Source organism: Phyllostomus discolor, chromosome 2 (assembly GCF_004126475.2).
Source record: "Phyllostomus discolor isolate MPI-MPIP mPhyDis1 chromosome 2, mPhyDis1.pri.v3, whole genome shotgun sequence".
Taxonomy (NCBI): domain Eukaryota; kingdom Metazoa; phylum Chordata; class Mammalia; order Chiroptera; family Phyllostomidae; genus Phyllostomus; species Phyllostomus discolor.
The window spans coordinates 9,251,530-9,264,260 of NC_040904.2; the positions used below are offsets into that span (position 1 = coordinate 9,251,530).

At 62.3% G+C, this 12,731-nt stretch overlaps 1 protein-coding gene across 1 annotated transcript; it reads left to right on the top strand.

Moving 5' to 3' along the window:
• Positions 1–1,581: 1,581 nt before the first annotated feature.
• GATD3A (glutamine amidotransferase like class 1 domain containing 3A) lies at positions 1,582–10,014 on the top strand. Its single transcript, XM_028504869.2, has 7 exons — positions 1,582–1,829; positions 1,923–1,975; positions 3,156–3,269; positions 4,168–4,287; positions 7,276–7,368; positions 8,413–8,569; positions 9,443–10,014. Exons 1-7 carry the CDS (start codon positions 1,671–1,673, stop codon positions 9,569–9,571), a joined length of 825 nt encoding a protein of 274 aa, XP_028360670.1. The 5' UTR covers positions 1,582–1,670; the 3' UTR covers positions 9,572–10,014.
• The last annotated feature ends 2,717 nt before the right edge of the window (positions 10,015–12,731 follow it).

The window sequence follows — 12,731 nt, forward strand, 5'->3', positions numbered from 1 at the left end:
CCGGCTCTGCCCTGTGGTGGCCCTTGGGAGGGGTCGCTGAGAGTGGCCTGGACCAGCTTTGCCACAGCCAGGTAGCAACAGTGGCACTCTCTGGGGCGTGTGCGGGGATGGTGACCGTGGGACCCACCCCACTGCTTGTGAGAGTGCGGCCGAGTCACTGGACAGCCTGGCTCTCCCGTGCTCCTCAAGGTGGACACATGCGCACCTCCCTCGGCTGATGTGAGCCCTCAGGCCAGGTGGGGGGTACTATGTGTGACACCTGGTGCACCAGTATCTGCCGCTGCTGCCGCCACCACCACCCAGCAGGAAAGCCCTCCACCACAGGCCTGTCTGCTCTTGGGCTCTGGAACCCCCAGTCCACCCACAGTGGGTATGCTCCTGCTGGCGCAGCTCGGCCGTGCCACTGGGTGTCGGTTCCTACTCATCCCCACCTAGGACATTGGCTGGCTCAAGAGGCAGTTCTTCCTCCTCCTCCTCCCCTGAGCTTGCTCAGTAAGCTTCACACGTGCAGGGTGAGCGCAGCTGAGCAGCCTCTGGTTTGATGGGGATGCAAGGTGAGGCTCGGGGTGGGGTCCGGCTGCAGCAGCCCTGGGTTGTCTGCAGTCCCAGCCAGTTGGCCCACGGCCCCCAGCTGTGGCCATTGAAACTTTTTAAAAAACTCGTGTTAGTTTGAAACTTGTTAAGGGAAAGGCTAAAGCATCTATCCAGGTGTTTGTATGTGAACTGACTCCTGGCTAACTAGGGTGTGTTTTTTTTTTTAAGATTTTTAAATTTATTTTTAGGGAGGGAAGGGAGAGAGAGAGAAAGAGAGAGAGGGAGAGAGAGAAACATCAATGTGCGGTTGCTGGGGGTTATGGCCTGCAACCCAGGAATGTACCCTGGCTGGGAATCGAACCTGGGACACTGGTTCCCAGCCCGTGCTCAATCCACTGAGCTACGCCAGCCAGGGCCGGTGTGTTGTTTTTTTTTTAACGTTAAAGTTCCAGCTGGTACCTGCATGAATGAGAATGTCCCCATTTTGCAGTGATTAGTGCAAGGGCGCACACTGAGCGTCAAGGGCAGCAAGAGGACTGCCCTCACGGGCTCCTGACGAAGGCGCGCGCCCCGCACTTCCACCCCCTAGGCTTTCTGAGCGGAGTGGAGCCCCTGTGGGGCGGGGGCGGGGCCTGCAGTTTACAGGGGACACGCACGGCGAAAGACCCACATGGACTGAATCCGGATCCCGACGCAAACACAGCACGGACACCTGGGAGCCTCGGACGCCCGAGCGTTGGTTCTTCAATGTTCGGAGATGGCTTTTATGGATGGCAGAGGACACAGAGGCTACTTCGGCACGGTGGCCGGGCCCCTGCGCGGTCCCGAACACGCCGGCGCTGGAAGCGTGCGGCCGGACACTGCACAGAGCGCGGGGCGGGACTGGGGGAGACCAGCGGGGTCCCCCGCGGGCAGCGGCCTGGCCCCCCAGCAGCGGTGCGGACTGAGGGAAAGAGCCACCGCTAGACGCGGGCTGAGTCTCAGCACCGCCCGGCGAGTGCGCAGGCGTAGCCCCTCCCAGTGGCGCTCTTGCGGCGTTCAAAGGGCGACTGCGCAAGTGCAGCTGGGTTGCTCGGCGTCCTGCCCCTCCATCCTGTGACCCTGTGACCCTGCGACCCCGCAGTCCCCCCGTGGTCATGGCGGCTGTTAGGGCTCTGGTGGCTCCCCGGATGGCGGCGGCTTGTACCTTTGCGCCGCTCCCCGGCTTCCGGCCGCTGCTGTCCAGCGGCCCGGCACCCTCCCCGCGCGCGGCCTTCTACCGCTCCGCACCGCGGCCCGGGCCCAGGGTCGCGCTGGTGAGTGCAGGACCGCGGGGCCATGGGGCGGGGTCCCCGGAGGTCGGGCACCCCCACCACGTGGACTTCCGATGACCCACGCTCCTCCGGCAGGTGCTGTCCGGGTGCGGAGTCTATGACGGGACGGAGCTCCACGAGGCCTCAGCGTAAGCACGGCCGCCTTTGGAAGGGGGCTGCTTCCTCCTCAGCGGTCTGGAGAAAGCTTTCTCCGACTAGAAAGGCAGAAGTGGCTGACAAGACACAGGGAGGCACAGGGAAGTTTTCAAGTTACACCTGTAAAATACAAGGAGACACAAAATAAACCTCTTAGGTATCCCCTGTAATGCTCTCACCAGAGTGAGCACTTCTCCCTACTGCGGTTTTGAACGGCCCGGTGTTTGCAGACATTGGGATCAGGTGCCTGCGTTTTGGCGCTGTTTTTTTTCCTCCTGCATCAGCCCAATTTCCATCCACGCGGGGCACTCGCAGCACCCTTGCCTGTAGACTGCCACTGACGTATCCTGTCCGTTGTTGGCTCTCGCCACCAGACAAGGAGTGAACTTGAGAGTTTGTGGAGCTGGTGGGTGGCACAGGGCTAGGAATGTCTTCATGGGGGGCGGGGGAATGACAGCGTGGAGAAAGCAAGGAGGACCCACCGACAGCTCAAAACCTCCCAGGAGGTCAGGAAGTTGAAGGTGGAGTGCCTAGGAGGTCAGGAGAGGAGCCGAGCCCCAAGTGAGTACCAGGGCAGTTCAGGCACTTTTGGCCCTGAAATACAAGGTGCATCTCCACTTCCTCCAAAAGGGGGCAGCAACAGCACAGAGTCTGGGAGTGACCGCGCGCCTGGCACAGAGCTGCCCTCTGTAAACACGGCTATGGTCAGCAGCCCTCCAGGAGGTCTGCATGTCTACCTCCCTCCCACCTCCGTGACAGCAGAGTTGGGGACACCAGGAATTGAACTTCCTATCTTGACCCAGAGCCCTCCTCAAACCTTTGAGCACCCCCATCGATGGACCCGTGGGAGGAAGGCACCCCACAGCAGCCTGGGAATCCAAATGGCTAGACCGTGGCACCAGTCTAGTTGCCCCACCCCCTGCACCCCAGTTCATAAAGGGAGCATGGAGACTAGCTGGTCTCTGCGGGTCAGTTCAGTGGCAGCGAATTAAAATTGTGGACATTTGCGTCTTTAGCAAGCTAACCACATCTTTTTTGCAAAGCAAGTGGGTCATTAACTATACAAGGAATTTATACTAGGCATTCGGCTAAAATCCTGGTTTTAAAAACATGTTAACAGGTGAAGCTGGGTTGGGCCTGCCTCCAAGCCTGGTCCGATTTCCTCCCTTGCAGGGTGCTGGTGCACCTGAGCCGTGGTGGGGCTGAGGTCCAGATCTTCGCTCCTGACGTCCCTCAGATGCACGTGATCGACCACACCAAGGGACAGCCTTCTGAGAACGAAACCAGGTGTGGGGTCCTCTTGTCCTTGACTGTGAACAGGGGCGGGCGGAAGCTCCCTTAGAACCTGCACGCACAGCTGTTTCATCCCAGCCAGGGCCACATCCGTTCCAGTGAACCCCCGTCCTTTAGCGCACTTGTCCCTGGGCAGGTCTGAGGCGGGCCTCAGAGTGTCACTGTCCATTCTGTACCAAAACATCCATGCCGAGTGAGTGCCACACTTCATTCTGACCCAAGTCGCACGCCTCAGTTTGGCTGCCCCCACGTGTCTTTGAGTAGCTGTGAGCGGCGTTTCTGTTGCTGAGACCCCGCAGATCCACCTGTCCCCTCCTGTCCTGCCGGGACCAGAGGGCAGTGGCCCATGGAGGCTGTGGTTCCCAGACACCTTGCAGCTGGGATCAGACAGCGAGAGGTGGGCAACGGGAAGAAACCGCATCTCTGTCCTGCTGGGGGCTGCCGTCCTGGTCGGGACCCCTGTGGCTTCTTTTCTGCCTGGGACGCTGGCCTTGGGGGCAGTAGCTCCCACTGTGGTTGCTGCACTCACTCAGCACAGGAGCTCCCTAACTTCCCCACCACCGTCCTGCCGTCCATTAGTTCCCTGCACGGGTGCTGTCTGCCTCGGACCCCTGGGTCTGTCTGCCCGGCGCCCCTGCCTGATGCAGGAGGCTCCAGATGATTCATGTGGGTTCCAAGGTGCCGAGCTGAAGGGCTCCGGGAGACGTCTCTCATGCAGGCCTATGTCCCTGTAGCCCTATTACCACCTTTTCTGGGCATGGACGTGGGATTCGTGTGGGAACGCTGCTCCCTGAAGCAGGGAAAACACGGCCTCGTGTCTTGTGGGAGCCTTCCCGCCTGATCTCCTGTCTGCGCTGAACCTTTCCTTGGCTTCTTTCTGTGTTTTCCCCAGGAATGTTCTGACTGAGTCAGCAAGGATCGCCCGTGGCAAGATCACGGACCTGGCCCAGCTACGTGCCGCCAACCACGACGCCGCCATCTTCCCTGGGGGCTTTGGAGCCGCCAAAAACCTGTGAGTGTTTGAGCTCAGGGCCTTGTGCTTTTCGCCTGGAGCAGTCACGGGGACCAGGCAGTGACACGAGCCACTGCCCGGGCCTCGCAGCCCGAATGCTGAAGTAGCTTCTCTGACAGGGAACGCTTGTCGTGCGGGATTTAGGTCGCATTTTGGCAAGACTAGGGTTTCTCTCACCTGCTCCTTTCTCGGCCCCCAGCACCTGGCCGCCGTCATGGGTGTGACTCCCGCAGCGTAGGTGGGTCTACTCACGGCAGAACTAGTCTCTGCTTGCGTGTCCCTGTGCGCCGTGGGGCCCGGAAAACTGGTTTCCGGTCACCTGACCGTCCTAGCTAGAGGAAGGAGCCCTCTCTTGCTTTGCCCCTTGGGTCATTGCCACAGCAACTGGATGGCCTGGGAGGCTGTCACTGTGACGTCCTTTGGGTTTCAGGTCCTCTTTCTTCTATTCCTTGTCTCTTCCTGTGCATTTCACAGAAATCGTCCGAGTGGCCTCACTGTCCCTGCACCTCTCTGCTGCGGCGGGCACGGGCCGCTGCGGGGGCGGGGGGCGGTGCGGGCACTGCGTGTGTTCGGGGGAGGCGCAGGAGATTGGCGAGTCGGGCCCTGGATCAGGCGTTTTCCTGTGTCGCTTTTAGGAACATTTCCTGGCCTGGGCTCAGGGGTCTGTGGTGACGAAACCCTTCCCTGTGACCGCAGGCAGCCAGGCCCTGGTGCTTGTCTTCCCACTGAGGAGGCTGTTCCTGGGGCTCTGCAGCTTCCTTCCTCAACCGGCCGCCGCCAGAGCCGGCCGCCGCCGGAGCCCACCGCCCAGGGCAGCGCTCCAGGAGCTGCCGCTTCCTCCCCCCCCACGCTGTCCTCTCGCTCTCAGGCAGAGCGGGTGCTGCTCTCCCACCACCCTGTGGGCTGCGCATCCTCCGGGTCCTCGCCTTGCGGTGCACGCCTCCTTTCGCAGGTGTCTGGCACCTGCCTCACCTAGACGCTCCCTCCGCTACGTGACATCTCGAGGATGCTGCCGGGCCTGCCCACCGGCCCAGTCCTTCCCAGATGCTTCTCTGGGGAGTCTCCTCTGCCTTCCTGCACCCCCTTTCCTTTCTCCCAGGAATTTCATCCGCACGTTGCCTCAGCTGGCACCACGTCTGGACCACAAGTCCCCTTCTGACCCGCATTTCCAGCTGCCTGCCCCAGAGGTCCGCTGGAACCTCCTTTTGGCATGTAGAGCCGAGTCCCTCACTGCACTCACCTGTCATCAGCATTAGCCCATCCTGTGGGGAGGGGGTACACGGGGCAGGCAAGGCTGCAGGCCTTGGCCAGGGTCCTTGTGCTCACGGTCTCCCCTTCATCCTGTTGGGACTGTTGACCACTTGGTCACTGCTGTCCCCCCGCAGTGGCACGTTGACTGCCGTGGCTGGCTCTGGCTGTCTGGGTGTCCTGTACCCAGAAGTAGCAGGCAGAGGTTATCACGTTCCCTAAAACCTGACTCTGCTCATAACCCTTCTGCATCCAGAGGCCTCAGGGCTCCCCTTCTCCAGATCCGTCTGTTTTTCCCCAGTCCCCAGAAGGCTTTGTTCCTGGCCGGGGCTCCTGGCCTCGCCCCCACTCCCTGTCCCGAAAACCAGCCTTTGAGGTGATTTCCACATGTCCTTATCCTTATGCGCCTCCAGGCAGGGGGTGGCAGGGAACTGTCAGGATCAGCTGGGCTTGCGCCTCGGACCTTTGGGAGGGTGAGCCTGCTTCACAGCCTCTGGCTGTGAGCACTCGCTGGGGTGTGTCCCCAGCATGGCTGACGCCATACCTGGTGGACCGAGGAGCTCAGACAGGAGGGGTGCCGGGTCCCTGGTGCATCTGTGTCTTGGTGTTAAAGGGCGTGGGGCGCCCTGGGCCAAGAGGCACGTCTGTGAGCTCATAGAGCGCCGTGGGAAGATGTGACTCCCGGTCACCAGGCTCATTCTTTCCGACTGTCCCAGAGGAAAGGTCAGCTTCTGCATCAGTCTCTCCTACGCAGTGGCCGCTGTGGTCACTGGGGTGCAGCACGTGGCAGCGGGCGAGTCCAGGGGTGACAGGAGTTACTCAGTTCCTCCTGCATGGACCTTGCTCCCCTCCCTGGCACTGTGACTAGCTTCTGTGTGTGTTTCCTGAGTTATTCACATGCGCGATTGTGTTAGAAATCTGACCAGATGGCGGCCTCTTAAGTTCCCTGTTCTGCACTTGGTACTTTTCACTCAGCAGGGTGGCTTGTCGGTCTGTTCACTGTCCGAGCAGCTGCACACAGTCCCGCCGGGTGAACGAGCCAGCTCTGGTGGGTGCTTGTGATGGCCAGGCCTTTCTTCTCTCAGTAGCTTTTTGGAGGTGTAGTTGGCATGCACGTGCTTAAAGCATAAAAAATCATTTCGATGTGTTTACACACTGAGAAACCATCCAGTGTCAGGAGAGCGGCCACCTGTCAGTCCTTTGCGCCCTGCAGGCATCCCAGGATGGAGGGGCGGGGCCCACAGGCACTGCCGGGGCCCAGAGGGCGGCTCTTGGAAAAGAGGGCGGGCGGACTCTGGAACCCACCCAGCGGGTCTCACCCAGTTGCCCTCTGTGGGATGGTGCAGGCAGGCGCGTGCCCTCCGGCTGGGGCTCTTGCTCTGGTGGAAAGGGTGGCACCTTGTTAAATTTGCATTTCTTTTCCTTGTTAGTTGAGTTGGAGCGCCTGTCCCTGGTTTTAGGCCAACGTCGGGTCTGCTGTCTCCCGGTTCCCGAGCAGACCGCCGGGGACCACGTGGCCTGGCTCACGGTCTGAGCCCGCGGCTCCAGTTTGCTCCAGCGTCTGCCTTCCCACCTCACCTCTGCTGCCCCAACTCCCTCCTCCACTTCCCATGCCTCCTTCTCTTTGAAAAAAAACAAAAACAAAAACAGGAAAATGTGTAGTTACACGAGAACCCACGGTGGAACCACACGCCAGGTCTCGGGCAGGAGCCCCGAGCTGTGAGGAGCCTCTTGTTGCAGGAGCACGTTCGCCGTGGACGGGAAGGACTGCAAAGTGAACAGAGATGTGGAGCGCGTCCTGAAGGACTTCCACAAGGCCGGGAAGCCCATTGGGTAGGTCCTGCTGGCCGGCCGCAGGAGTGCGCCTGGCAGGGGGCAGTGGGGGGCGGCAGTGGGCTGGAGCCCGTCGCCCGCGGCTGGTAACTCACAGGTGGCAGCTGCCTCCCTGCGCTGTGAGTCCTGAACACTCTCGGCCCCTTTCCTCGTTTTAATTGAGGGGGTTTCACAGGTGACTTCTAGCTCTGAAAATTCTGTAGTAATGTGGTTTTATTTTAATTTCTCCTGAAGACTTAACAGGAAGGAGAGGGGATGGTTGTCATCTTCTAGAATGTTCCCCCGTCCTTCCCTGACTCCCATCCTTTCCCAGCATCACATCCCCGGCCTCTATCCGCCCTCCCGCCCTCACTCAGCTGGTTACGCCTCATCTTCCACTCGCGGCTGCTGCTGTGGGCACCATCCCTGCTGCGGCTGCTCTCGGCTGCCCTCCCTCCGTGGGCGGGCCCGGCCGCACCTGCAGGCGGGAGAGGCTCAGGGACGTGTGACGGAGACCCGGTGGTCAGACCTGACTTCGTCGGACGCCCGAGTCCACGAGCGAGTGTCTCGGTGTCTGCCTCTCGGTCCTACTCTAACAGAGTGCACGCTTCGTCCGTGTCGGCGAGCCAGGGCGTGCGCGTCGCTCGTCCTTGGAGTGGGTCCCGTGGGAGAAGGTGTGACGGGAGCACGGCAGTGCATGCACTGGGGACAGGTTCATAGGATGCAAACCTGAGGCCCACCCCCCCTGCTCCCGGAGGTGCTGCTCCGTACCGCTTCACTGGCAAACCGAAAAAGACCAGCTTACATTAGACACCTGCATCCAAGGGGGAGGCAGAGGCAGCCGAGGACAGTCCCCGCCCACGCTCAGCATCTCACAGGCCTCCAGTCACTTGCCGGAGGCCGGCCCGGTTGCCCTCCTGGGAGCCCCTCAGCACCACTGGCACCGGCCTGGAGCCCGGGCCTGGGAGCGGTTGGTCTGTGCACAGTGCCCGTGCCTCCCTGCACCCCTGGCCTGGCGTCCACCCGCACGGGCCTGAGCTGACCCCGTTATCCTTCGCCTTTCAGCCTGTGCTGCATCGCTCCTGTCCTTGCGGCCAAAGTGCTCCCTGGGGTCGAGGTCACCGTGGGCCACGAGCAGGAAGAAGGTGGCAAGTGGCCCTACGCCGGGACCGCGGAAGCCATCAAAGCCCTGGGCGCCAAGCACTGCGTGAAGGGAGTGACCATATCCTTTCTGGCAGTGGGCGGCAGCCTGTGCCGCGGGGTCCCCTTCGGTGGCTGGGCAGGCAGCATCTCCACGCAGGACCCGCGCAGGGCGCCGTAGGCGTAGAGAGCCTCCTGCACAGGCAGACCACGCCCCGGGGTGCTCCTGGACCCAGAGGATCCCCGCGTGGGCCAGAGTCAGAGGAGCAGTATGTCACAGTGTCCCTTCGGGTGTCTGCTGAGAATGGCTCCGTCACCCTGGGGTGTCTCGTGTGCAGTTGTACTGGGTGTTCGTGTTCCCTCTCCTTCCGGTGCAGAGCAGCCCGCAGACCTGCTGTCGGTCGGTGGGCACTGGGCTGGCCAGGGGTGTGGCGTGGCTCCAGGGCAGCTGAGGGCAAGGCCACTTCTGTCACCTCCCAGGGTCCGTGAGAGCTGGGGCAGAAGCCGGGGCGGGGAGGGCGGTCCCCAGGGGAGCTGCGCTCTGCTGTCGCAGCAGCATGCGGATGAGCTCTCTCAGTTGTCTTGATCTGAAAGGCAGCGGTGCCCTCACTGCCTTCAGGGTTGTGGTGGGTCCTGGGCCAGCACCACACACTCAGCAGAGGCCACGGGTGCCTTGGGTCCCGTGTGGGTCCCACACGCACGATGCCGTTCTCTGAGGTGCGAGCTGCTTGGTTTCCCCTGGGAACGTGCTGGCCGTGCTCTGCTTAGTTCCGTCCAGTGGAAGGCGGGGCGCTGCCAGCAGGTTCCTCTGGGGAGAGTGTGCCCCGCCCCCAGTCACATTGGGAAGGACGGCGGCACTTACTCTGGGGGCATCCGGGAGCAGTGGCTGGTGCGTGCTTTGTGCCTGAATCTCCCCGTCCTTGCCGGGTGGTGGTTTTCCCTAACTGCCGTGCACGAAGCACACGTGGACCAGAAAAACAAGGTGGTCACCACCCCAGCGTTCATGTGCGAGACGGCGCTCCACCACATTCACGATGGGATTGGGGCCATGGTGACGAAAGTGCTGGAACTCGCCAAGAAGTGATGCCGCCGCCGCCGGGGCTGTGGGCTCCGCCGCCTCCACCGGGCGGAGCTGGTCACCCGTTCTCCTGTGCAACGGGGCGTGTGGCGGGAATTCACGTTTCTGCTTGTAGGACTCATTTGGGGTCGGGGGTAAACTGGCGTGAGAGTGTGGTCCTCGGCCTTCCCCCCAGGAGGGGGGCAGGCAGAGCCCACGCACTGGAGGGGCAGCTGGTCGTCCCGCGCCTTTAGGGTGAAGTAGCGCCTGGACCCCCTGCGCACCCCAGACGTCTCAGCCAGCGTCGGCTTCCTCAGGAGGAGGACCGGGGTGGAGACGTTACCCTGCAGTCTCGGGTTTGGCCTGCTTCAGAGTAGGTGGCGTTTGGAAGGGAAAATGTAAGTTTGTAAGTCTGGTAATCGGCAAACCAAAACCACGGTTATTGGCAATTAAAGACTCTGCAATCTGGACTGAATATGTGCTAATTAAAACGTCACGGGGGTTTACAGCAGGCAGCTGTCTGTCAGGCCTGCTGAAATCGGCAGATGAGGAATGTAAATGAGGCTTCTTAAACGAGTCTCAGTTCTCTTAAATTTCGGGAAGAAAGGGAAGTCGCAGGCACCCGGCCTGGGTGATGGCCCTGCTGGGTGGCGGGGGGCTGTCAGGTTGGGCCCAGGCCACAAGCGGCCGCCGACACGAGGTGTCCACGGGAGAAGCGGTAGATTGTGTTGTGCCCCCCTCGTGACCGCGGCTTCCCTCCTGGGGTGGACGCCCGCGTGCGGAGCGCCTTCCCCCCCGTCCAGTCTGGATGCACGGACACCACGGTGCACGTGCTTTGGGTTTGAGAAAGCTGTTGGTGGGGGCAGCTGGATCGTTTTGCGGGGTGCTGGTGCTAGCCTGGGAATGGGTGCAGCGGCAGGTGCTGCCACCCTGCCCCCCCCCACCTCACCGCTGTGTAGGGGAAGTGATGGCCGCCCCTCCGCTGGTCTTTCAGGATGTAGTGCCCGGCACTGCGCTCACCAGGCCCTCCGGTTCGCCTGTCTCAGCCCTTGACGTACCAGTCCTCCTCCACGGAACCCTGCTGTCTGGCGGCCAGTTTTCCTCCCACCGAAGCTGGGCCCACGGGCGAGAGCCCTCTGGCAGCTGCACTGGCTCCAGCCCCAAGGGCTGGAGGGCTGGGCCTGCCTCTGCCCGTGCAGCTGCAGGGAGCCTCGCAGGGCCCGTCGGAGGGCGGGCAACCGAGCGTAGTCTCCGACCTCAGACTTGTTCGTGGAGGCACTTCTGTGTGCCTGTGTGCCTGTGAGTACGGCAGAGTGTGCAGCTCTCAGGCGTGCACCTGGTGAGTTCTCACAAAGCGAGTGCACCGTGCACCCAGAGAACACAGCCTCCAGACCTGAGCCCACAGGCGACAGTGCGTCTTGGCTCTCGCCCTGGGGAGCCCCAGCCGTGCGGCTTCCCTTCGTGGGAGGATCTCCAGACGGGCTTCTCCGCTGGGGTGTTGCCCACGTTCTGTGCTCTGCCTCCGAGAACATCTCATAGTGCTCACGGCACCTCCCCGGGCCTGTGTGTGTGTGTGTGTGTGTGTGTAGCTGCCGGGCTGCAGGGAGGACGTGCAGCTGTGGTGGGGGCCGTCAGCGGTGGTCCTGTGCACCTGGGCCGTCTGTCTCGTCCCTGCACCCCGGTGGGTGGGTGGTGCTCTCGTGGTTTTCTCTGCCATCTCCCTGGCGTCCACCGAGGCTGGCTACCTCCTGTGTCTTTCGGCCTTGCGGCGATCCTCCTGTGAAGGACCTGTTCTCCCCAGGGGCTTCCCTGTCTGGCTGTCCGCCTGTCTGGTCGTTGGAGCTCTGTCTGTGTTCTGGCTGCAGGTCCTTTGTCAGCTGAGTGGGTCGCCAGTGTTTCCTTCCCCATTTCCTCATTCTCTGAGGTGTCCCAGTGAGCAGATGGCCCTCATGTTTACATGACCCCCTTACCACCCTCTACAGTTGTTTCTAGGATGTCCCTGCCCTCCCCCAGTCGTGCGGCATTTTCCTGTGTCGTCATCTGTTGCCTGTTGTGTCACCGTCCTGTTGAGGTCACCGTTCGTCTGGAATCAGAGTCCGTGACTCCCCTCTGCTCTGCAGTTTGGTGTGTCTCTCCCAAAAATGCCGGCGGTGCACCCTCCGACCTGAACCCTGGGCCGGGGCAGCACCGGCACCCCCACGTCCATCCACCTGGGGCCCGCCTCCCAGGGCCTGGCGGTCAGTCGCAGGTGCCGCGGGCAGACGTGTCGCAGGAACGGGGTGCACGCTTGGGGAGCAGCAGCTGGCTGGGTTCCACCCCCTCTCACTTCTCCTCCACCTCTGCAGTGACCTGGCCAAAGGGCAGGTGGGCAGAGAGGGAAGGGAGGACTTCCCAGGAAATCCCAGAAAGCGTTGGCGTGTCACTCGGCGCTCGGGCCCTTCTCCCGTGCACTTGGCTGCGGCCCACCCCGCTGCTTCTGCGGGGTGCCCAGCGGCCCAGGTGCGATGCCGCCGTGGTGCCCCGGCCTCTCTGTCTGTGCAGCCCCTGTGGCAGCCCTGCGAGGGTTCCTGACCACCCCCGTCACAAGGCCGAGCTGGGACTCAGGTCAGGCAGAAAGGCTGGTGCTCGGATCCGAAATGCTGGAGAACCCGGAGAGACCCGATGCCCGGGCCTGAGTCCAGCCCTTGCTGGACATCAGCGGAGTGCTGCGTGCCCAGGGCCGGGGGAAACCAGCTGACGTGGCCCCAGCACTCACGGGGCCCAGGCTGTGGGGGCGACCGGACAGGAGCCAAGGAGCAGCAGAGGCCGGTGGGGCTGGGAAAGGGCCGGTGGGGCCAGCGGGCCAGGAAGGGGCGAGGCGCCATTTCATCTGAGTGAGGTGGAGGTGGAGGCGGCTGTGTGTGAAGAACATTCCAGGCAGAGGAGGAGCCAGTGCAGAAGCCCAGTGGGCAAGGCCGTGAAGTTGCAGAGTAGCAGGGGCGTAGGGCAGCAGGGCCCTGAGCAATGTGTTCTATGTGATGGGTCCCTGGAGGCTCCTTGACCAGAGTCCGGGCCGTGGAGCGTGCTGTGGTTCAGGCCCTGCCACCAGGGGTGCCACAGAGCTGTCTGGTCTGGCTGCAGGCTCCCAGCTTCCCTCAGCCTGGACGGGTGGCCTCCCCGAGCTTCCCCTGCTGCCCCAAGTAGGAGC

Coding starts and splice junctions, on each gene's coding strand:
- GATD3A (XM_028504869.2), top strand. CDS start 1,671: ATGGCGGCTGTTAGGGCTCTGGTGGCTCCCCGGATGGCGGCGGCTTGT. Junction 3,270..4,167: donor CCTTCTGAGAACGAAACCAG/GTGTGGGGTCCT, acceptor TGTTTTCCCCAG/GAATGTTCTGACTGAGTCAG. Junction 4,288..7,275: donor TTTGGAGCCGCCAAAAACCT/GTGAGTGTTTGA, acceptor CTCTTGTTGCAG/GAGCACGTTCGCCGTGGACG.